This window comes from Drosophila pseudoobscura, chromosome X, assembly GCF_009870125.1.
Source record: "Drosophila pseudoobscura strain MV-25-SWS-2005 chromosome X, UCI_Dpse_MV25, whole genome shotgun sequence".
Taxonomy (NCBI): Eukaryota; Metazoa; Arthropoda; class Insecta; order Diptera; family Drosophilidae; genus Drosophila; species Drosophila pseudoobscura.
This window is the reverse complement of record NC_046683.1, coordinates 4,714,858-4,740,113: the sequence shown is the minus strand read 5'-3', so window position 1 is coordinate 4,740,113 and position 25,256 is coordinate 4,714,858. Positions and strand designations below refer to the sequence as shown.

Below are 25,256 nucleotides of genomic sequence, written 5' to 3'. Positions count from 1 at the left end.
ATCTGACTAACTGCAGAAACTAGGCTTACGGGATAAGCATGCAATGAGATCGAGAATAATATGTACGTTCATGCTATTTTATTCTTCGCAAAAAATTTACCATAGTCATAACGTCATAACGCTAGTAACAGCTGACTCTGCGCTTAACAGCACACTCTCTAGTTAACAGCACGCTTTCAATTCAACAGCGACCATATTGGCGGCTTGGTGGCTTTTAACAGTTTTATTTGAATATGAAAACGCCAGTTGTTTTTAATGTTTTTTTTAGTTATATTTATTCACTTTAATACAATGCCATATATATATATACAAGCGCGCCAAATGCAACTTCTGCAGCGGCTATATGTATGCTTATATATAATCCTTTAATAGAATTATTAACACTGCTGTTACGGATGCTCGCTCCTCGTTTTTGTGCTATTAGTTTTGGGTTTTCTTGTTTGTTTGTTTCGACACGACTAAGTAGACAGACCAGTCCCATTGGTTAGAAAATTGGTTACTATAATTCACTATGACATACAAAATAATATATATTTAGGCATAATAACATATTTATATACTTTTCCTTCGCTTTCGTTTCGTTCCCGCTCGCTCTTTTACTTGTTCAGTTTCATCGACTGTTTTTTTTTTTGGGTTTTTGTGACCTAATGACTAAAACAAAGTGTTTAAAAAAAAAACTACATAGTTCATAACAAAAACTAAGATTAGTTAAAAAAAAATTAATGTGCTTCGGTACACAAAAAAATACGGTTTAAAAAAAAACACATTCTCTACTTCAGCTTCTTCTTCAGATATACAACATCCGTATTCGTTTTCGCATTTCGATCCGATCGGATCCGATCCGATTCGAGCTTTCGGATTATTTACATTGGAAAAATTAAAGAAATAAACAGTAAATTTTGAGGCTAATGCTAATGCTAATCGATAAAAAACAATACAATTTGTGCTCTTCCTCTTTTGTGAGTCCGCCCGCTCAGGATCGGTTGAGCTCGTCTCGCTTGAAGTTTCGTATCGCGTCTAGCAGCTGGGAGCGCGGGTCCTCAGAGGCTTGACTGCGTCCCGCTCCTGTCGCTGGACCTGCCTTCAGGGGCTTCAGCGATACTCCCATTTGCGGTGGAGGCGGTGGCGGCGGCGTCGCTGTCCTCGTTGCAGCCGCTGGCCCGCTTGTGGATCGCAGCTTCACCTGGAACTTGGCTGTCTGCGGCTGTGCCTCAGGCTTTTGGAGCTTCAGCTCCACCATGCTGGTCACTTGGTTGGACTTGGACGGCGGAGCTGGCTTCGGTGCTGGGACTGGCGCTGCGGTGACAGTTTGAGCTGCAACAGCAACTTTTGCCGGCACTTCGACTGCAGTGGTAGCTCGAACTGGAACTGAAGCTGGAGCAGGAGCTGAAGCTGATGCTGGGATGGGAGCTGCAATTGAGGCTGTAGCTGGACTTGAAGACCTGCCATTGACCGAGACACGAGCACTCAGGGCCTGCTCCTGCTCCTGCTGCTCCCTGGCCAGCATGCGCTCCTTGAAACCCGTCCGCCGCAGGGTGTTCTGTCCGAATGGCGCTGGAGAGGGATCGACTGGGGCCTTGCTTCTCTCCAGGGTGGAAACCGGCCGTGGCAGTGAGTTGATGGTCGCCTGAGTGTAGGCGTCACCACCACCACCCGCGGGCAGGGTGAAACGATGGCTCTTTGCGGGTCTGGGCAATGTCGAGGATTGGACTTGGCCTGGGGACGTGGTGGTGTCTGCAGAGGCGGCCATTGCTTGCGGCTGAGATGAGGATGCGGGAGCTGCGACTGGAGCCGGGACGGGGGTTGGTTTTGGTGTTGGTGCTGGTGTGGGTGCTGTTGCCGGTACTGTTTGGGATGCGGATGTGACATCCCGCAGAGGCTTGACTGTTATGGGTACATGGTACTCCTTGCGCTGCGGTATCCCCATCCTAAGTATGGGCGAGGCCACCTCGATGGTCAGTTTGACTGGAGACGGAGCGGGGGTGGCGCCGGCTCCCCCGAATATGTAGTCGCCCTCGTTCTTGATGGCCACCTGCGACTTGGGTCGTTCGCTCCATGCCCCAAAATTAATGTTCGGGGGCCCGGAGTAGCGATATTGGGGCGGTAGGGGTTTCGCAGCTGGTGGGGCTGCCGTCTTTACAGGGGATATGACTGTCTGTTCTGGTTCTGGTGCTGGTGCTGGTCGCAGGGCGACAGGGCTGACTGGAGAGGCACTTGGAGTGGGTATGGGTGATGTCCGCTCCTTGATTGGTTCAGTCGGAGATGCCACGGTGACTGGTGGTGACTGTTCCTTGGCTGGGCTGGCTCTCAACGAAGCTGGAGACGGCTGTTCCCAGACTGCAGAAGAACTCTGTTCATTCACGGCTTTGGCAGGAGAAGCAACTGCTTCCTGGACTGTCTTGGCTGCAGGGGGAACCACCTGTTGCTGCTCTTTCACGGCCTTAGCTGGAGGGGGAGACTGTTCCTTGAGAGCCTTGACTGGAGTAGGGGATGGCTCTGGTGTCTTTGCTCCAGCTGCTGCCGTTGTTCCTCTGGCAGATCCTTGTTCTTTGGCCTGTCCAGATGCCGAGGGCTGGCGCTCCAGCCTGGCGACTGCTGTGGGGCTGCTCTTTGGTTGATCTAACAGCAGGGCCACCTGCTCCACCACTTTGGAGGGGGATGTGGCTGCGGACGCTGATGCACTGCCACCGCCGCTGCTCTCGGTCAGGCTATTCTTGCGGGAGTTCAGGATGGTCTTGATCACCTCGAAGCTCTGCAGCGAGGGTGTCTCTCCGATGCTCAGTTCACTGGAGGAGCGTCTTGGACCGGCCGCGTTTCCCAGTCCATTCTGATCGATTTTATTGAGAGATATGTGGGAGGAGCTGCGCTGGCTCAGGGATCTGGATGCCCTCTCCTGGGCTGCTGCCGCCTGGAAGGAGTCAGAGCGACTGACCTTCGTGGAAGTCGTGCTGGACGTGATCGTTGTGGACTTGGCCGTGGCAATGCTGAAGTTGGCCAGACGGTTCGGCTTTGCTGCCTCGATCTCCGCCTGTTCGGGCTGCTTGCGGATGAGCGTGTCCAGGCGTTGCTGCTGAATGATGGTCGACAGCTCGTCAACGATTTCGTCCAGCGGCGAGCCGGGACTGGGGTTGGGGCTTGTGGCTACGCTTTTGGTCACTCCGCGGGCATGCGGATCGGAGAAATCTGGCGGCGGGGAAATGGGCACCGAGTAGTTCCACGAGGAGAGCGATGTCTGTTCGCTGGCGCTAGTCGGTGTGGCCAGAGTGGAGGTCTCTTGCTGCTCCTCCTCCTCGTCCTCTTGGGCGGCGGCTGTCAGAACCGCCAGCTCCGCCAAACTGTTGGCCAGTGGCTGCTCTCCCTTGACGGATGTCTGGCAGAGCTTGAAGTTGTACACCTTGATGGCCTCGTCGTCCTCCGAGCTGGACTCTATGTTGGACTTTTCGGGCTCCTCGGCCTCGGGCTCAGGAGAGGGTGAGGGTGCGGGCTCTCCGATGCCCGAGTCTGCCTGCTTGGAGCCCGCATCGTTGTCGTCCTCCTCTGTGGCACTGCCCAGGGAGCGGGGCTCCGGTGTGGGCGTCCGGTTTAGCAGCACCTTGGACACGTTCTGGGATGCATTTGTGGGAGCAGCGGCTCCAATAGTTGGTGGGGAGCTACTCGGTAGAGCGGGAGTTGGTGTGGGAGGAGAAATGGGTGTGGGTGTGGGTGCGGCATAGGGCAACGGAGTGCTGATCCGCGGTGCTGGCTGCGGTGTGGTGGGCGTCAGCGTCTCCGACAGCGAGTTCGTGGTGGAGGCCAGCGATATTGTATCCGCTCCCGAAGCGTTTCCATTGCCGTTTGCAGCCAGTGCACCCGCGAAGCCAGGGGGCGGGGCCGGTGCCGCTTTCTTCTTGATCTGCAACAGCCGTTTGCGGGGCGTCGGCTCCGGTCCCTGGCCCTGTCCTAGGCCCGAAAGTGTGCTCGTCACCGAGCCCCGTGTCGGACCCGAGGCTCGCTTCAGGTCGAGCGTGGCGTAGTGGCCGTCGGCGTCCACGGCGTCCGCTCCATCCGCCGGGGATGCCTTGGCGCTGTTCCCATTGCAGTCCAGCAGCTCCGGGGGCTGGCTGGACAGATTCGGCGTGGACATGCACAGCTGTGGACGCTTCACGATCACCGCGTACGCGGGCTCTGCCGTGCTCTTTGGGGCTCTTGCCGGCTCCGACTCCGGCACAGACTGCTCCGGGATGCAGTGCTGGCTGGGCGGGCGTGGGGCCACACGCTTCTTGCGCGGCGGCGGCGCCATGACTTTGGCTGGCGGGGCGGGCACAAAGACGGGCGTGCGCGTGTAGTTCATGCCGGTGGAGTCCATGGAGTTGAGGGAATTGGTGGAACTGTATGGACTGGGCGTCTTGGCGGTGACCTTCGAGTGGCGGCTGCTGCTGAAGTCCGAGCTGCTGCTCAGCGAGTCCCGGGCGGTGCCCGTGCGCTGGAACTTGGCAATGGAATCGCCGTTGTAGCTGTCATAGGAGTCGGACTTGTGGCACAGTCGTATCTCTGAGAGGCCCACAGCCCCGATGGTCGACTCGCAGCTGTACACCTGACTAGCATCCACTATGGGAAGAGAAGGAGAGAGTTACGATTCATTTGGGGCACTTTTGGGCGGGGGAAGGCCACTTATTGGACCTCTGGACCTCACCTGGACTCCGGAACTCGTACTTGTTCAGATCCAGCTGCTTGTTGTCGCACACCAGCTCGAGGAGCTTGCGCAGCGGAACTCGTGCCCCCAGCCGGACCACATACAGCTGGTCCTTGGGGAGCAGCACAGTGATGCGGAAGGTCTGCTCGAAGGGCGCATTGCTGGTGACCGCCGGTATGGGGGTGATTCGATTGTACTCCAGCTGACTAGCCTCATTGATCTCCATCTCCTTGGACAGATGGTGCAGCTGTGTGCTGGACTTGGACAGGTTTCCAATCGATGCGCTGTTGTTGCTGCCCGATTTGTCTGTGGACATGGAATATTGGTTAAGGGAATCTCAATCCTAGGGGCTAGGGGGGCTAGGTGCTTACCCTTTTTGCGGCCAAACCAGCGATTGAGTGTGGAGAAACCGCCCTTCATGTTGCTCATTCTTGTGCAGGGGCGTGGCGTAGATCCCTTTCCGTTGCCTCTTTGTGGGACTGCGATCCTTTTTCCACTGTGGTTCTTTCTCTTTTCCTTTCGTTTGTCGATTGCTTTCCTTTCGCTTTCTTTTGTACGTTGGATGGGTGGTGGGGGGAAGGTTTCGTAATATATTCCTAGAGCATACTAGAAAATGGCGTGCGATTTGTGCGCTGTGAAATCTGCAAGTGAAAAGCAAAGGCAAAAATTCAACAACTGCCTGATTACAAAACAATGAATGGCCCCACAAGCCCCGCAGAGCCCGAAGACCCAAATGCCAAGACCAAGACGCCTTCGGGCCTCAGGCGCTTATCAACGCCGCCCGATAACGCGCGGCTGGGACTGTGGCACTGAGGCATGAGGGGGCTCCTTATGGTTTCTTTAGTTTTTTTTTTATCAATGCGTCTCATGGCTAACGTACGCACGAACCCCCTCCCCTACCTACACACACAAATAAGGCAATAGGCAGTAACAGGAATACCCATTCGATGATCTATCCTAGAAGGTATGTTCCAAAGTCTACGTGATAATTGATTGCATACACATGTATATTATTTAGAGCAGATTCTCGTCGACATTGTTCGGAGTTTTACAGCTGTTCGACAGCCCGATGGCAGCGAGATACACAAGTCCTTGAGTGCAAAAAGAAAAAACGCGTACATGTCGTGTGTGCGATTGAGACTAGAAGCAAGGTTCGGACCCGTGAATGCAATAGCGAAAAAACAAGCTACATGTCGTGTGCGCGTATTTTCTCGTCTTCTGTCCGTAAGAATTTATGGCATTGTGATATTACGGGGTAGCCCCATGGTCGGGATATCCACTGACTTTTCATAGACTATTTGCTTTATCAATTTCAATTTCGTTTTATTTGTTTTCAGCGCCTGGCTTAGTGCTTAATTGTTCATCGGCCGGCTATATAATGGCTAACACTCACAAATATCTACATATAAGCACACACATAAGTAGTCTTACGGCGGGGCGAGCGATAAGCTCTCAAGAAAAATCGAAATCGTCGACGCTACGCGACTTGCCAGCGGATCGGAGCGGCTCGGAGTAGAGCGGAGCGGAGCGTTCTCTGTCGCGTGCGTTTTTCATTTGCACACAATGCACAACGCGAAGGCGACTTCGATGGGGAGGCTAACGAGGAGGAGGTGTCGGGGCAGGGGAGTTGCTATTGTCTATTGTCTAATGACACAGTTAGGCAGAGAGTGCAACAGTGTGCGGCATGGCCATGCAAATTACCGGCAATTGCTGCTGCTGCAACAGCAAACGGCAGAGACAGAGACACACTATACATATTTGCATACTAATTTCGTGACTGCCCAAAGGACAGTGCGTGCCACAGATGTAGGGATACCAGTGGAATCCAATCGATCCATTGTCTCACTACGAAGGACCATTTCTTTGTATTCGTTGTAAGAAATACACCCCTGCATTCGATAGCATACTAATTTCTCTTTTTACATATGTACATATTTCATTTCAGAGACATCAGAGCTCTTTAAAATACATATTCTTCGAAATTATACGCTCACAGAAACATTTATAGCGCGTTGTGGTTCTTAGCTACATTATAGTCATGAAACGCACTGTATGTCCATATGTTTAGGCACGTGCCCCGTCCCACCTTGAATCAAATCGATTTGTGTTTACTTTTTAATGAGCAGCCCCAACTAATTAGCCGTAACTATTAGTCCACCTAATTAGATTTACTCGCAGAACGCAACTGGGAGTCGTCTTGAGTAGTTAGTGCAGATATGGTACAGATATCGCTCTTGACTCGAGGTACAGACGTATGTATATCCAGCACTCAGGGAAGATGGGGAACATACTGATGATGCGAGTAGCTTTAAGATATCTGTTCCAATCATTCCTTACTCTAATGACTTGGATCCCTCCCACATGACGGGGCACATGACACAGTCGCCAAAGTAAAAACAACATACATGTCGTGCTTCGTGTGCATGACATGGTGTGATGCTGTTCGACTAGACAAGGTACTGCTGGAGGAACTACAAGTTCTATCTAAAATCAGAGCTATGTTGACTCTCTTTTTACATCTTTAACTTGAATCCCAACTTGTAATCGTGGGTATCCCCAACATCGAACTAAACTGTGCTCTGTCTACCCAACTGTTCTGCGGTTTATCAATTTGCGCAAAACACTTTTACAGTCAGCCACTAAAATTCCCCTTGAAATAGCCATGAGTAAGTAAAAATTCCTCGGCTATCGAGAGGCGACGCTGAAAAGGTTTCTTGCCTGAAATCATCACGTTCCATGAACATGGCTTGCTTGTTGGTGTTGGCCAAAATAATGAGCTTGGCTAATAGCTAATCACCACACTCCACACACACAACAGCTGGGCCAAAATGTGTTTATTTTTAGGGCCTTTTGAACCCGGCTAATTGAAATAAAAATTTAATTGTCTTTGGATGTTTTTCGGGACGAACTTTGTTCCCATTTTATGAGATCGAGAGAGTCATAAGATATGTACGAGTACTATCTTACGAATATGTGTATCTTAAATATCTGCCTTATCTTTAGTAGACGCTCATTTATAGCCAGATGATTCCAGCCCAATCAGGTTGAATTTTTTTGCCCATTCATGAGCCTCTTCCATCGTATCTATAGGCCATCAGATATACTATAGGTAGTAGGTATATAGATCTGCGATGACTATACTATATACCATATACATATGCTGCTATATAGGCCGCGATGAATCAGAGAAGTGTAAGCTGCAGCTGAACAATCAAGCGCACTCGTAAATGATTTGTCTTGCCTGGGACGAATCGGATCGCCGATTGTTAAGTAACTCTCTCGAGTGGGACACTCTGTACGGTCTACTAGTATTGTAGCTCTGCTTATAAGTACATATGCTATCTAGTATAAGGTGTAACGTGTCTAATTGCTGCTCTAGGGGTCAGATCGATTCCTGTTTTTGTTTTTAATTGGCTCTAAGTGGGATTTCATTGTCAGCACGAGGCCTTAAAAGCATCCAAAAGGGATGGAACATCAATACAGAAAGTACAACGAAATATCTATATATATATATATGGTATTTAAGATATTTTCTGGGTAAACTTTGACCTAAACAGATTAAGGCCAATCCTTGGGCTTGAGGCACTCTAATTTCTCTCTTAAATCTTAGTTTAAGATCTTAACTGCAGATCATGGAAAATGACAGCTCTATAAGAGCTTTAGAGTTGGATAACCTCTCAGGTTCTTATGACAGAACCCAGCCGCCCCATGCCCATAATTGTATGTAGATTTTACGACATCTCCAAATATGTAGGAGTATATGAAGAAGACATGGATCAATGGGGAGCCCTAATGGTGACTGGCCGTTATTTGCACAATATATTGGCAACTTTCTACCGTTATGTGTGTGCCTAAATAATTGTATGTACTGTGTGTGGATGGAAAGCATTTATAAGGTCTTGGAGCAGCGCAAATAAGGAAAATCAGAAGTGCAAACAGAAGAGCCCATTCGATGGATGGGCGATGATTAATGGCTAATGCTGATTCGGAATGTTGTGATGGGTTCCGTTCCGTTCCGTTCCATCATGGGATTATTTATAGGTAGATGTTTCGCTTGGCTACTTTACGTATCGTATCGTTTTTATTGCGATTTTATTCGATGGGTGACACTGACATTGAAGTTTGGCATTGCATTCGGTCGCCGTAGCAGTCGCAATCGCAATCGCAGTCCAAGTCTCTGTCTCAGGCTCTGGCCCAGAGAGACTGAATCAAAGTTAGGCGATGATATCATGCTGGATAACCGACGTGAGGGAATTTTTTTCTTTTCTTGAAATTTTATTGGCGCTCATCATTGTTTCTTTATAATCATCATTCTGTGTCGTCGCTGCTGGCGAGCCGGCTCAACTAGTCAGCTATGCTAATTTCTTTGGCCAAATCGTAAATTGATAAACGACCAACGACTCATACACTTGCGGAAACACCAGTGGAATGACTTTCCCAAGTCCCCGTCCCCGTCCCCGGCCCAGTCCCAGTCCAGCGTCTTTGCTGTGTTTGCGATGGCTTCTGCTGCCTGACAACTTTATCTGGGAGTCACTAAGGTGGGTCGCCACGGCTGGGGGCGCTGGGGCCAGTGGCGGGGGGAGGGGCACTGCAGCAGTTACTATCAAGCGAGCGATACGCATGACTAATCCCAAATATGCTAAACACCGCCACATCTGCTGACAGTTTTTGGCTCCTTATCTAAGAAACATTCATACGTACATATTATACATGGGTATGTATTTAGTATTTCAATTGGTGCCGCAATTTGAGCCGCCACTTGATTAGACCGATGCAAAGCGTTAGCTGCACGGTCCACCATCCACGTAGCACGTACCGCCCCTGGGGCTATCATGGGTCGTACGATAACTAACAGCTGTCGAATACATGGCATCCAATAGGAGACGACTGTCAAAACTTCATTGAAACTTTGTACCGGGCGTCGTTGGTCTGACGTCTGTATTACTTAGGGATTGATTTGATTTGATTTGGTGGCCTGGTATGGGATGGGTTGGGTATTCCACGTACGAGTTTTGTTGGGCCGATAATGGATGGAAGGCGCTCCAGGAGCACAGATGGGATGGGATCAGAAGTGGAACGGGTCTCAAGAACAAACAAAGATAAGAATCCAAGAACTTCTTCAGAATTGGATTACCCAAGAATAATGAAATTATAATTTCGCAGATAACGATACTCCCACAGCTGGGCCACAGAGTGCACTACCAAGAACTGTCACAGTCTAAGCCAATCGCGGAGCTACGTGACGCCAGGCCTAGTCCCATTTCGGGGGTAACACAGTTTTTTTTTGTTGCATTTACTTGAAAATTCACTTGTTATTGAAGTTTTTTCTCCAGTGCACTTTCTTTGCAAGCTTTTGTTTTTTGCTGCCCTCTCCGCACACAGCTTTTGTTGTTGAACAAAACTGCACGTTGTTCATAAACAAAAAGTTAAGACACTCACACTGGCTCATACACACACACACACGCAGGTAAAATCGAGCAGAAGTAAAGCAAAAAAAAAAAACACAAACTGTTTAGAACTGCGTACTAACTGCGATTAGCGGTGCTTTCTACTCTCGTTCTCGTTCTCTTTCTCTCCCCTTGGAGCACACTCTTTCTGTACGAAGAGGGAGTGTAAGCGGAGCAACTTTTGCGAGGCGGCCAACGTTGGCAAAACAACTGAAAACAAAAAACGCGCAAATTATGCACAGAACACAACAGCAAAAGACACAGCTCACACGAACACAAACACACACACACGCACACACTCTCTGGCAGCCGACGGACACACGGACACACAATAATAGTAGCAATAATAAAGCAACGGTAACTCTCTAATAATAGAGCCCCGCAGGCAAGAGTTGAGTGCGCGGTGCGCTCAGCTGTTGGCTCTCTCACGCGTCATTCGCGACACCACACCACACCACACTCACCTAGCCACTCCACTCTCTTGTTCTTTCACCTCCCTCTCTGCGTGCTTGAATGCCGCTGCCGCTGCTGCTGCCGCTGCTGTTGCTACTGCTACTGCCTCTCCTCTTTAATCTTATCAGCAGCGAAAAAACAAGACAGAAGGAAGAGCAGCCTCGGGGCCGCAGCTTTTGATACCCTTCCAAGTCGATCGTTCTCCTTGACTGAGATATTTATTTTAATTTTTAAAGTTTCACAGTTTCACAATTGTTCTCGAAATGTGTGTTGGAAGGGAATGGCATAAGAGGCAAACGACTGAAGCCCTTGTGATTTATGGTCACTCTGATCGTAGGAAGGAAAGCTATGTACCGATGTATCGATAGGTTTTGGAGGAAACAATTTTGGTTTGCCAAGTTTTCGTATACTGAAGAGCAGTTCCCTTTATCGTTTTATTCGATAAAATATATAAAAATACTTTTAGTTTAAGTATTTTCTCACAAAAACTTGTTGTTCCTATGCAGTTGCATATTGCTTTACTGACTGCAGTCAATTTTCAGCCACAAATAGTGTTTATATTGAAATAGCATGCACGCATGTGTGCATCGCAGAGGCATTGTAAACAACTGGTCAAAACAGTCACACCTTCTGAAAGGGTATACTGACAGCAGCCGCGAAGAGGAGAGCGGAGGTGAAAGGAAAACTGCATACTCCACGTACATGCACACTCTCTCCCCGCACACTCTCTCCCCGCAAATTACCATTTATCTGAAGAAACAGTTTTGTTATTAGAGCTCCTGCTCGCTCTCGCTGTCTCTCTATCCCTGGGGTCTATCTGCTTTATGCTTTATGGCGGTATCTTCACTTGTCGCGCGCGTTGGGAAAACTGAACTAAACTTCAGGCCAAGTGCGTTGCATAAGTCATATGATGACGCCGACGACGACGCCAACGACGACGACGCCAACGACGACGACGCCAGCGACGACGCTGGCAGCAACGTCAGCGCTGGCTGATGGCTGATGGCTGTCAAATTGCGCTAGCTTCTTTTCCATTCTGATTGACGATTTGACGACCTTCGTGAGGCGCCCCCAAAGCCGCCTGCTATCTGCATCGGGTATTCGTCTTCCAGTGTGGGAGTCGCACTGCCACCTTCTTGTACTTCTTCTTTGACGGGGCGCTCGGCGCTTCAGTCCAAAGTGCCACCGACGCGCTGGCCTCCCACTCCACGCACTCCCCACAGGAGGAGTGCCCCGGCTAATGCGTGACCATTTTCAGCTTAGGAAGGAAGCCTCACCCAGACGCACACTTCCACTTGTGACATCATCATCATCCACGTATACTCTACCATCCACATCCATCGACCTGGCGCGGCCATCGACAGGTTAGGTAGACCATAAATGGCCATTCCGCCTGACTCTAGGGTGTGCCATCGCCCATCGCCCAGCGACGTCGTCGTCGCTAAATTCTTTGATTTCTAATTATGTACAAATCTCGCGTGGTACGACTATTCCATCAAGAGAGCCGCATTCTGATGATTTATTCAGGCAGACAGCTCTAAAATTGTTTCTAATTCGTTGTATGTTTTATGTATGTAAATTTCGTAACAATCTATCGATCTGTTTGGGGTAGAAAGAACTTGCCAAAAGGTTGTTTTGGAAATCAAACCATTTGGGATATTTTTTTGTTGGGGAAGATACGGGATCGGGTTCAGTGTTGAAGCTTTAAGGATCGTTAGTCTAGTATCTAGGATCGGTGCTTGCAATCAAGTTCTCCGATCGATCAAGTTCTCAACGCAACTTCCCAATGGTCCAGTGATTCTATATTGTGTTTACCAGATTTAGGCCAGATTTCATTAGTATGACTCTGCGCCGTCATCGATCTGATGATGTCTGGGCCGTGTTTTCCTTTCGGCTTGTATCTAAATCACTTAAGGTTTGTTTAACGCACATTTAAGTGATTCGTTGTGGGGCAAATCGTTGGTGCTATATCAATGTATCAACGTGGTGTGTGCCATGTGTGTTTTGCAGTTTCCGCTTATCAAAAACCACTCGATAATGTACAGCAAAGGAATGCCAATAAATTCCCAGTGACTTACTGGGCTCTTTAGCTGGAACCCCTGCTGATAGTGGCTTTCGGCTGGGTTGGGCTGGGCTGGGCTGGGCCACATGTCCGAGGCAGCCAGAGCACTTGGCCAGAATTTCGAGGGCGCCAGAGCGCCAGAGCGCCACAGAGCCAACCAATCACCCAAAACAGCCAACGAAAAACCCCACTTGACAGCCAGTTCTACATAGTGTGTTACTTGTACTTGTTGGGGCACGTTTCGGTGATAACCTCAACCTTAACACACAACTTGGGCAATTGATGTTTTCAGGTTCGGTCGTCTTGAAGGTTCCCTCCGGGGCCTCTGTCTCTCTCTGTCCCTCTCAGTGTCTGATTGGGGGCGGTGACGTTGCTATCACATTGTTATTTTGTGTACTTAGTGTAGTTCATGCCACACTCAGTTGTAAGAGTGCGAATACCTCAACGAGTAAGTCTGTACGACTTATCAACATCGAGAGCTGTGTATCAACATTTCTCTGCTGCTTGCAGCGTGGAGCGTTGAGCGTAGAGTAGACCAGACCCAGACCTCCTACCCTACCCTACCCTACCCCTGGTATTGGGACTGGTACTGGTACTTGGTGACCCCGTTTTCGGGGGAATTCTTGAGCTGTTTCTTTGCCGCTTTTTGCTTTGCCCCTCATTTTTTTGGCAAAAAGTGGCACAAACTCATTCCGAGCAAGAAGTGAAGAACGGAGAGACAGCCGCGACATAAACAAGTTTCGCGAGCGGCAAATTCGACAATGAAACCATATGATCAGCGTAATGATAGTTATGATGATCATTCAGCCTGATCTGGCTCTGGCTCTGGCTCTGGTTCTGGTTGTGGCCTCCCTGCCTGCCTGGCTCTCTGGCTCTCCGCCTCTGGATCGTTGGAGGCTGCTCGAAAAAGAAACAAGAAATAGATTTAGAAATCCAGCTTCTCTCGGTTGCTTTTCGCATTTCGCTTTTACGTTTCTGCCTTTCCTCAAATATTTTGCGGCATGCCTCCTCGCCTGACATCCATTTGATGGCCTGGCCGCTCTTTCTTTGGAGCGGGAAATGCATTGCATAGCTGATCTACATGCCAGCACCGTTAGCCGTGGCCCTTTTTCTTTTCTTTTTCTTTTCTTTTCTGTTTTGTTTTGTTTTTCTTTCTCTCTTTTTGCATGTCTCACTTTAATTAGACTTCAATCAATGCCAGAGGCAAACGTCAGCGCCCTAGTAGAAGACGACGACGACGACGACTGCAAATCTGACGTCAGTCATTAAGACCTGGCAGAAGTAGAAGCAGAAGCAGAGTGGAATGGATTGGAATGGGGTCAACTGCAGTGCCATCAGCCGTAGACCCCTTCGCACAGTCACAGAATCCCCCCCTCACCCACCCAACCGTCACCATTTTCAGTGCAACAATCTGTATCTATGTATCTGTAAGTTTGCATCTGAACCGAACTGACAGTTGCATGCGTTTGCTCGATGACTGCGTCGACTGCTCCAAAATGATTCGATTGCGGTTGCCATGGAAGTGCAGTCAGCTGTCTGAGCAATCCTCTGTCTATCAATCTTCGGCACGGTCCAAAGATAAATACACACACACATATGTATCGAGTATCTGTAAAGGTACAATGTAGTAATGTAATTCCTATGCAATACATCGATTGTGTAAGATGTAGGCGTTTCTATTCATACATAATGTTCAATTTTGTATTTATCTACTCGTAGATACTCCCTATCATTCGATCTATCATATATTCCAAGGTGGGATATAGATACAGCCTGTATCTATAGCTGCATCTATATCTGTAACCCACCTTGGACCCTGCTCTAAATACTAGTAACTGGATGTGTTGTGTGAGAAGTGATTCTTACTCTATTTCCAGCTAAGAGAAGGTGTTTTTAGTTTCTTAACGTTTAGCGGGGTACAAATATTGACACACCTTTAGTATTTACAGCTGGATGTTGCAGTCAGATGGGTGTTCTATGAGGTTTAGTTCCCTTGAACTTGAACTTGAGGACAGGAGGACTTGAGAGGACACGAAGCAAAGGATCGAGTGTATCGAAGAGGGAAGGTTGTGCTCTCAATCCTTTGCTCTCCTCCAGATAGATGTGTACCATATATCTCCATGTATCTATAGATATTTCTCTGTTTCTCGAACTCTGTCGCAAGTACTGTACTCTCCCTTGCTCCTAGATCTAGCTGGCCAGCTGCAAGTGTTTGGCATGTTGAATGCCTCAAATGCCGCCCAATAAATGCAGTCACAGCAACGGTCCAGGTCCAACCTGTCACAGTCAGCCAAGATCGGGTTTTTCTTTTATGATTTTTTTGTTGTTGTTTTTTTTTTTTTTTGGGTGTTTGAGTGTTGCAACTGCAACAGCCACAGATACAGCCAGAGCCATAGTGCTTCACAGCCTCACATCCACATCCACATCCAATTGCCAGCCGAGTGCTGCTCATAATAATTTGTTGAAGTGCATTTTCCACATTGCAATGTTTGGCAGGGGGCAGGGGGCAGAGGGGCAGAGGGGGCGGCACCAAGAGAAGATGCAGGTTTTTTATGCCCCACTCTATTGCTGACCAAACGGCAAACGACTGGATGTTGGTGCCTGGAAGAAAGTGAAGCGAAATCAAATGCAACTGCAGCTGCCACAACAGCAGCAGCAGCAGCAACTTTTGCTTCTCTCTGGATGGCTGGCTGGTTGGCTGGCTGGTGGATTGAGGCGGCTTTCTTACTTGGGTAATAACTGGCTTGCATTTCATTTGAAAGACGACGCTTAACGCGTTGCCATAATTGTAGTTGTAGCTGTGGCTGCAGCCCACAGATACGAGATACTCGTACAATTGTATCTGCCTCTGGGCTTGCCAAACAACCTTGACATGCAGCTAAACTAATGGCAGGAAATTGTCGACAAGTGCCGCGCAATCCCAATCCCAGGCCCCAACCCAACCCAAGCCCAATCCCATCTCTAAGCCCAGTCCCATCCACTCATCCATTCCAATCTCTACTCGTAGAGACCCACACAGAGATGTGCCTCGACTTGGGGCCCGGTCTGGTCGCAGATTTTTAATTGCGCCTCGCATCCAACCGGTTGCTGCTGCTGCTGCTGCCGCTGCTGCTGGTGGAACAATTGCCGACCCCTGCCCGATCCCCCATCCCAGCGCCAAATACATCTCTCTTTCTCTCTGTCCATATCCTATCCGTATCTATGTGTATCTGTATCTGTAACTGCAAGTATCTGCATCTGTTTGGCAGCGACTGAAAAATGCGGCTAACTTCATTTGGCCATTTGCACCGATGGATCATGCCACGGACAGCCGCCGAAAGAGTCGCGACAGCGACAGCGGCGGCGGCGGCGGCGGCAGGTACCGCTCTTACAGCAGCATTGCACCGCTGCACCAGGGGCCGGGGGGAGGTTGGGGCATTGAACCAGCCGCCGAACAAATGTGGCTCACCTTGGCAGCACATATCTCCCTCTCCCTCTATCTCTCTCTCTCTCTCTGTCTTTGTTTCTGGTTGTGTTTGGGTGTGTGGGTGGGGCTGGGGCTGGGCCAATGTTTATCAATGAAATTGGACAGCTGAATGGGTAACTGGGTGGCCAGGTGGACGCTGGACACTTGGACACCAATTAGTGGGTGAACAGAAACTGAAAATTCCGAGGAATGTAAGAGTGCACCCATAGGAAGGTCTTCCAAGTATCCCTTTTGTTTCGAATGAATTCGAATGGGTTCCAATGCAATTCGAATGATTCAACTATGGGTGTCTGTTTCATTTTTCTGTGAGTGTATATGTGCTCCTTAATCGAGCACTTCAATGCATTCTACTGTATCCATAAGTCCCATCCCAGGGAAGTCTTTTCTAAGCCTTAATCAGTCGAAACTTTATCAAAGTATTCATCCAGGCCTTGTGCATTCCAATCGGAGATTCAAGACCGAATCCCTGCCATATGTGGAGCGGAGCGGATATGATATTCGCTTTCCGTTGAAATCCAAGCCAGTTCTTATCCGAAGCCCCCTTTCGATCGATGGATGGATCGGATCCACCTGATGGATGTATCGGATCGGATTACCCGTTGGATTCGCCTCAAGAAATTCTCCGTCTCCGTCTCCGTCTCGGTTTCAGTTTCAGTCACGAGAGATGAATTGCAAATGCAAATGCAAATGGAAATGAAATTGGAAGATGAGCTCACTTTCTGTGGAATGCAGGTCCGAGTCGGACTAAGAAAACAGTTCAAATCTCGAAATACAAAAAAAAAACACACACACAATAAAATACTCGTATTCGTACTCGTATTCGTACTTTGCCAGAAAGGTGAATGCATGGAAAAGATGAACGAACGAGGGAGTGTCGTTGGCCGGACTTGGAAACGGACACGGACACGGACACGGACTTGGAGACGGAGAGCAAGATATCAAGAGAGGGAACTGTCAGCGGACATGACGTGGGCCATATATATCCATCTCGGATAATGGCCATCTGCCCGATAATGGCCTTTGAGGCATTCATTCAGAGTCATTGCGAATGCAAGTCACATCGCTTGGGCTGTGGGAAACTACCAGCAAATCGCCTGCTCTGACCTTGAAATGGACCCCGGCCACGAAAAGTGCTACATGATGGCTAGAAAAACGATCCAAAGAGATCCGAAAACCACCACCAGGCACCACCAAGCACTGCCACTGGCACTGGCGCTGGCGCTGCCAATCCACCATAATGACGACGATGTCAGGGCAGAGAAAGTAGTCGGCCAGTAGTCGGCTGGTAGTGGGTAACCAGTTGGCTGCCAAGATGGCAAGAAAAAGTAAAATTATTTTAGGACAGGCCACCGAGATAAGTATGTCACCTGCAGCGCACCCAAGGCTCGCCGCACCGCCCCGCACCGCACCGCACCAGACCCGATCCCCGATCTCGGATCCGATCAGACCAGACCAGACCAGACCATACTCGCACCACACCAGGCCAAAACAGCTGTGAGAGCCCGCACCGAAAGTCAGCTCCAAAACTGGTCAGGAAATTTTTCTGCAAGCGGCAAGTGGTGGGTTTTACTTTCTGCCCCCCCCCAAAAAAGGCTAAAAAAAAACGGAAGGGTGACTTTTGCCGAAGGCTCAAATACCCTAATAGAGTGTTCCAATTGGGCTTTCCTACCCTCGTAGAAAGAAAGACATTAAACATTACAAATAGAGTATTTAAAAGCCCACTTAAAACACTTTAAAATATATATAAAATATACAATTTGTGGTGAATATATTTAATCTAAATGAATATCTCGAAATTTATGGCACAATAATTTTCCTTTTTTTAATTTCAAAATCGATTGGTATACACCTTTAAATCGAAGTGTAAATATTACAATCTCAGGGCTCTGTAAAGAGTATTTATAATGGAATCATTAACCATATTTTGTAAACAAATGAGAATCATCCTTCGATAAGTGGTCAAAAATACTAGATAATAATAAATAAAACATTTTGATGTATATTTAGAGGTTTCATTCCTACGAGCAACGTTTATCTCGATGATCTTTTGGATCTATTGAACAGATCCAAAGAGCAGTATGGGCTCTAAAATCTGTGGAGATCTGTAGAGTTAAGGACTGTCTGCAGTCGTGTCGTTAATTCCGATCGTCATGTTATGGCAGTGCCACCAACTTCTGGCTAGAGTCATGGTAGCTCCTCGGAGAGGGCATGAAACACACACATATCGACAGCAAGTCTCCCAATCCGAATCCGCATACTGGCCAAACAAGTTGGCTCCCCGTCCCCTGATCGCTGGATGCGTGTTGCATGCCTTGAAGCAGGAAGCACTTGCAACACTTGCAACACGCAAGCTCCGCTTGATTTGAGCTCTGTTTCTCCCTCGGTTTTTTTTTTTTTTTTTGATCATTTGGTCGTTTGGCTAATGGAATTTCAACCAATCTCCGCCACCAACCCAACTCCTTCTCCTGGGCAGTGGCAGTGGCAGCGGCGGCGGCGGCGACTTATATAAATTATTAGACCAGCCTTTGGCTCAGTCATGTCACGTAGCTGTAAATATAAGAGCGACTGCGTCTACGTCTACGTCTGGGATTGCTGTTGCCTTTGAAGATTATACAATGATGGAAATGTGTGTTTTGGGAGCGTCTCTCGCTTATGTGCGACACGTCCTCAGGTGGCCCGCGTTCGAAATTAGATAAACCTAATGGGATTTCAATCGCTTTGGGGTCTGTCTGTGGTATAGGGGGAGTTGCTGCTTCGAATGGCTAAAGGTTTTCCTTGAGGATCTTGTAAAAGAATTATTATGATCTTATATATGTATCCGGGTTGGAAATCTACTAGTACAAGACATGTAGATATCCCAATTGCAATCTAAAAAGAACGTTTTGCTAGGTTTATCATTTAAGACGGAATTTCTACTTTGGGCCAATTCCGTCTATGGCTATATCTCAGCCAGCTCACGTACGACACCATAGCCGACCCGATTATACAATATATTGTAAGATATTTTGTTTATAAAAAGGGGGGCATGGTATGGGCATATTTGGGCCGTATGGCGGGCACGTCTTCTCGGGTGTCTGCGGCCCTTGCCTTGCCCAACATCTGCGGACCTCACGCTGACCCATTTGCCCCAATGCGAGTGCTCAGAGCTCCGCTCACATTTCAGCCGCTTCTCGCCACGATCCACCATCCACGATCCACGAGTATTTCTTTCTTTCTACACCTTTCTTGTCATTTCGTTGTGTGCTCGTTTCTTTTCTTTCCTTTTTTTTCTGGACATTTTCAATGTCAGCACGCTCTTTTTGGGTGACAATGAAATCAGCTTTTGGTTCCTCTATTATTTTTTTTATATTTTTTTGGGAGTTGCGCGTGTTTTGGTTTCTTCAGCGAAACAAAAGGGAAGCAAACCAGAATTTACACAAAATTTTATGCAAATGTCTCTGCCAGATTTGCATAAAGAGTCGCCATAAATCCAAGTCGTTTCATCTCTTAGCAGTTTTCAGGTTCAAAGCCATTAAGTAATAATACAAATCAAACGCCAAACCGCGTGAAAATAAAAGCAAAACAGAAAACACACAGATTAAAGCGAGGGAATGAAAATGATGCAAGGGCTGAAGCCCCTCCATCCTCCCGAAAGAAATCACCCAAATGGATCGACACGGCTCGACGGGCACGACTCAGAGCCATACACCCCCCGTTCCCCATCCAGAGCCCATCGAGCCCGTAAACACAGTTGCGAATCGAAACGAAACCGAATAAAGCGTCTATTTCAAGTGCATTTCCACACTGCCCAACACTGAGCCAGCCCTTTCCAACACTCGGGGATACAGACACAGCTCCCATCGCTGCGCCAGCGCCTTGTCACTGCTTTACTGGTAATTCGTTGAGCTTTTCACGCTTTCATACTCCACAACACAATCGAGTCGAGTGGCAATCGAAAAGGGAAAATATCAGCGGCCTACTGGACTCGTACTGTGGCCCCTATTTGAGGTGCTTCCCTTTCTCTATTTCCGATGCAGAGATGCTAGATTCCCGATCATTGATCATTGATGTAGAGTACAAATTCTTGGGAGATCTATTATCAAGTTTTATAATATTCCAATTATTTCATTTGACTCTAAAGGTTCCCATCACAATCAAGTGGAGAGTGAGCGGGAAAAAGAACCGAAATTTTCGGATTTCGCTTCTCAGATTTTTCCCCAATTCTAATTTTCCCTGGTGTGAGTTTCCCCTTCCCCTATTTACAGCTGCTAATGATCTTTGTTACCTTTTTTTGGCACGTGGTTTTGTGTATGTTTTCAATTTTTGTTTTCCCATTTTGTTGTGAAAATCTTTGAAGCGTCACAGAAAAGGTCTAAAATATCAACAAAACAGCAACAAAGTGTGCTTAGAAGGGGAGCGGGGGAGGAGGTGTATGTACACATATGAAGAGAGAGAGAGAGAGAGGGAGAGAGAGGTGGCGGTGGTGGTGGGGAGGCGAAGGGCGTTCTCATCGTATACCGGTTTATTCGAGGCGAGTGTTGGTAAACACGTTTGGCGTTTGACGTTTTGGTGTGCGACCGACCGCCTGCCCTTGTCAAGGTCATTCCCAGTCAAAAGCTGCTCTCGATCAAAGGCGAATGCAACTTTGTTCGTGGACAATGTGCGATGGTTCGATGATGGATCAGCAGCATGGCTCTATTGTATAATAAATACGGATGTCCCCACCAGCACCAGCGCCAGCACCAGCAGAAAATCACTTAAAAACTCTTTTTGCTTTTTGTTGTTGTTGGGGCCCCGGCGGCCCCTCGAGTTCAATGACTTTGCATGACAATTGGTTGTTGGTGTTGTACTTATGGATGTTGAGTGTTGAATGTTGTTGGTTGGTAGTCGTGGCGGCTCGGGCAAAAGCCCAGAAAAAGCAACAGCAATTAAAAAGACGTTAATTTGTCGACTTTTGTGGCCACGAAATTGAATTTTCAACTGACCAAACCAATTCCCCGTGATTAATAGCACAGGGGCAAAAGCAAAAGAAAAAGAAAAGAGAGAGGTTTGCTCTAGAAGTGAGCCATCTCTCTCAGGTATCTCAGGTGCTCCCCATCTCACCATCTCTTCTCTCTTCTTACTCTTTCTCTTTCTGATAATTACCTAGAACCAAACGTACCAAAATTAATGACAGAGAGCGGAGTCTCCATGACGTTACAGCTGGACGGACGGTCACACTACGCAGTCGTACAGTCAGCGAACTCTGCACACACAGCCACACCAATTCATGCTCGTGCATGATTCTAATTACTATGTATGGCCCACGTAAAGAGATAGTAACAGAGAGAGAGAGGGAGAGAGTGTGAGCTTTTGTGCCCGTGGAGTGGATCAGAGACAATGCACAGAGAACGGAGAACAAGAAGTCCATTGTTATTGTGCGCCACACATCGCCATAGTCGAAGAGAACAGAGTGGAACGGAGAAGTTCAAGTACCTGGTACCCGGCACCCGGCACCCGGTACCCGGTACAGAGGCATTACATGATACGAGTACCTCTATCCTATAGATCTCATAAAGGAGGAAGTCTTTAACGAGTAACGAGGTGTGTGTGCTCGCATCTGTGCCCACAGAGAATTCCGCTCCCTCATTCCCATTCCCATTCAGATTTCCCGGTATCAAAGGTAAAAGGGGATCATCGACTTTAGACTGTACGCGTACCGGAGTACGGTCTGGGGCTTACTTGCAGTCATTAAAGATTTAGAAAGGCCCCAACATGATTGCCCAAAATCGAACGAAAGTGAGAGGCGACCGACAGGTGGGGTGAGAGAAAGAGAGAGAGTGCGCTTGAATGGGAACACGGAATCTGATGGATGGGATTCGGGGCAAAAGGGAGAGAACAAGCCATGTTCCTATGACATAAAAGCACCATTTCGCTAAAGCTACTTAATGTACGAGTAATGACAGTGCCATCTGGGTACGAGTATAACCAGTGTAGTGTTTTGTGCCTGAAAAGAGTTGAGTTTTTTCTCACTCAGATGTGTTTTACGAGCGATCTCCATCCCAACCCAACAACCTAACAGCCTGCACTTAAAAAAATGAGTCTGTGAAAGAAAACTTAACAAGAGAACCGCAGAAAAAAGCCAGTGGATCCCCAAACAGACTGACTTGGAATGAGGGTCGGAAAAGTTTATAGAACCCTTTGTCAAGGGTGGACAAAAACGAGCGAAATAATGCGCAGTATCCTTCCTGAATGAATATGGAATCGCGCGTGTGGATCTCAATGGGCAGGTAACCCTAGAAGCTGTCTCCGTCCCCTGGTTTCCATTCAAATCGAGTTGGGTTTTAAGCCCCTCGTTGAGGCTGAGGCTGAGGCAGCTGCTGACACTTTTTCCTTCAAAGGGGAGGCAAGGCACCTTTTCTCTTGGTCTCTGCCTATTGCGCATCGGTGTGAACGGGGAACGGTGAGCGGGACTGATTCTACTGCCACTGTACTGATGGGTCAAATACCTTGGGAGCAACTTAACGAGCAGGCATGCCCGTCCGTCCATCTTTTTGTTTTCTTATTGAAATTGTTTATTGTTCGTCTTCTGGGGATGGGGCTGTGGCTGTGGCTGTCGCTGGGGCTGGGGCTGAGGCGATGCAAATGTATGAAATTCAATAAACTGCGAAACCAGTTTATCTGCGGAATCAGTTCAGTTCAGTTCGGTTCAGTGCTTCCCAGTGAAATATTTTGGGCAAAAGTTGCCAAATAATATAAGCTATACGTACACACAGATGTATAAAGATACAGATACTCGTATCTGCTGATATACATGTCCCAATCATCACCATCACCATCGCTGTTTGTTGTCTTTGTCGCCGCTTTTTGTTTGCGTTTCCTTTTATTTGATTTTTTCCCCCCTTTGCCACATTTATATTATTATTATTTTTATTATTTTCCTTTTTCTTTACATCTTTTGCGTTTGAGTTTTTATGGGAGATTCAATTAAAATCTTTTGACCAGCAATTTCATAAATTTACCAAGCCAGCCTAGGCCCCACCGCCACCGCCACCGCCAACACCATCTCCAACTCAATCTCCAACTCCAACCAGTTTGATGTTAATCAATTTTCGCAACTAATTTTTGCACTTGCCATTTGGCTGATCATTGAAGCTGGCTGTGCACCATCATCCATGCTGTGGCAGCTATTGTACACTCTACGATCATTCGTCAACATGTATCAACGAAGACGGATATTACAAGTACCTTCCGGTTTGAACTTGTTCTAAGAACTGTGCGATTACTCAGCTGTTGATCAGCTGATCAGGGCTCTAGCTGTGTTACACTACCCGTTTGCAAGTGTATGGTGCGAACATTGGTTTCCAAAAGGAAACGTGCGCTAAATTGTACCCCTATACTCGTAAGTATCAACGGGTATTTACCTTTGTTTGGTGTTTTTTTTTTGTATTTCCCACTTGGTGGAAATTACTTAATATGCATTTAGCCGCCGTGCTTTGACCTTAGACAGATGAGGTTGGACCTGATCGATAGATGGATAGAAGCGCGATAATAGAAGACCAAAAGCGTTTCCGCTGCGGTTTCCATCCCATCATCTCCATCATCATCATCATAATCATCAGAGGCAGTTATGTGGCCAGCTAGCTGTGGGATAATTATTATCAAATGCTGGACCTAGACCCGGAGCTGGAGCTGGAACTGAAGATGGAGATGGCCAGCGGCAAAAATTCTTGTTCTCACCCCGAATCGGCGGCAGCAGTACAGCTGAAACAGCAGTCGCAGCAGATCGGATGAACGAGAGAGAGAGAGGGAGAGAGGAAAACGCTGACGCAGAGAGCTTTCACTGTTGCTGCCTCAGCGCAAGGCACAGAGCCACAGAGCCACTGAGGCTGGAGTCGGAGACCGTCCGACTCTATCTGTCATTTTGATTTTCCGCTTTTTGCATGGCACTGTGGGGCAAGCTTTCTTATTGGGAAATTTCTTTCCGATTAGTGAGCTCTGTTGGAGAAGTACACATCCATTCAGCATACCCTTGTCTGTATTACGGGGTACAGGGTATCAAAAACAACGATTTGTTAGGCTTTCATTTCGAAGATTGGACTGCGACTGCATTGATCTGGTCCTGTGGCACGGCCCGGCACCACTGTGCAGCGTGCAAATTCCTTACAAACCCCGGAACCCCCGTCCCCCCACCACCCGCAAGAGGTGTTGTGTGCAGCACCGGCATAATTTACTGTTTTCGAGCACTGTCTTTTGGCTGGTCTTATCCGCAGATCTGCTTTGTGGCGTTGGAGCTGTTGCAAGTGAATCTCCAAGTAGTAGCTGCCACAAAACGGAAGCAGCAGAAGCAGAGGAGAAGGAGGAGGAGGAGAAGACGACTTACCTAGACAACGACCTCAATTAGCAGACTCTTTGGGTCTGGGCTCGCCATGGTTCTAGCTGGCGGGGCGCTTCACTTCCCGTTAGTTCACATGCATCTATATGCACGGTATGGTCACACTGGCACACAGTAAGCGCGCGTGTGGTCACACTCGCATATAGTGCAGTACTCTCTCTCTCTCTCGCTCTCGCTTTGGGGTATATTCGTATATTTTTTGATTGAATTTTCGGTAAGCACTTTCAAATCGATTTGAACGTTAAAAAATAGAAAACAAAGCAATATACTCGTTTTTATATTTTTCCAAGACGCCGGCACACACACACACAAAAACACACAGACACGCACACAATCGCAAGCACGCGACAAAAAACAACGGGAGCACACGACAACCGTTCGCCCAATTAAAAGCCAATGGGAGACATGTAATGTATGTAAATGAACCGCAATGCCGGTTCACCGGAGTACGGGGCACGGGGCACAAAGCACGGGGCACTGTCGGCACAGGGCACTGTCGACACGGGGGGACTTTCGCGAATTCTTCTCGACGGCGGCAATGCGATGCGAAGCGGTGCCCGGTCTGGGGCGAGCGAGAGTGGAGTGGCGCGGATCGAACGTCCGTTCGGCATGGAACTCGTTTCAAAATTGAAACGCTCGCAATCGCACTCAGCTGAGCGAGTCGAGCCGCCACCAAAGCTCTGTGGCTGAGGCAGAGACAGAGGCAGCGCCAGCTGTGACGGCGCCGCTTAGCCGCGCTCTGGCTACTGCAGAGAGTGTGCTTCGGGGCTTTCCTCTCTCTCTCTCTCTCTCTTTCTCTCTCT

General features: G+C 48.2%; 1 protein-coding gene across 7 annotated transcripts; it reads right to left on the bottom strand.

Annotated features, from left to right (window-relative positions):
- Positions 1-443: 443 nt before the first annotated feature.
- On the bottom strand, positions 444-24,716 carry LOC6902155 (mucin-5AC). Of its 7 annotated transcripts, XM_033382524.1 has the most exons (5): positions 10,584-10,842; positions 10,203-10,329; positions 5,044-5,313; positions 4,673-4,978; positions 444-4,587 (listed from the first exon to the last, which is right to left on the bottom strand). In XM_033382524.1, the coding sequence occupies exons 3-5, from the start codon at positions 5,099-5,101 to the stop codon at positions 974-976; spliced, it is 3,978 nt and encodes a 1,325-aa protein (XP_033238415.1). In that variant the 5' UTR covers positions 5,102-5,313; positions 10,203-10,329; positions 10,584-10,842; the 3' UTR covers positions 444-973. The 7 variants fall into 7 exon arrangements, with proteins under 7 accessions (XP_033238415.1, XP_033238416.1, XP_033238420.1 ...); XM_033382525.1 differs by lacking the exons at positions 10,203-10,329; positions 10,584-10,842 and adding an exon at positions 24,442-24,716; XM_033382529.1 differs by lacking the exons at positions 10,203-10,329; positions 10,584-10,842 and adding an exon at positions 11,316-11,450.
- Between the last annotated feature and the right edge of the window lie 540 nt (positions 24,717-25,256).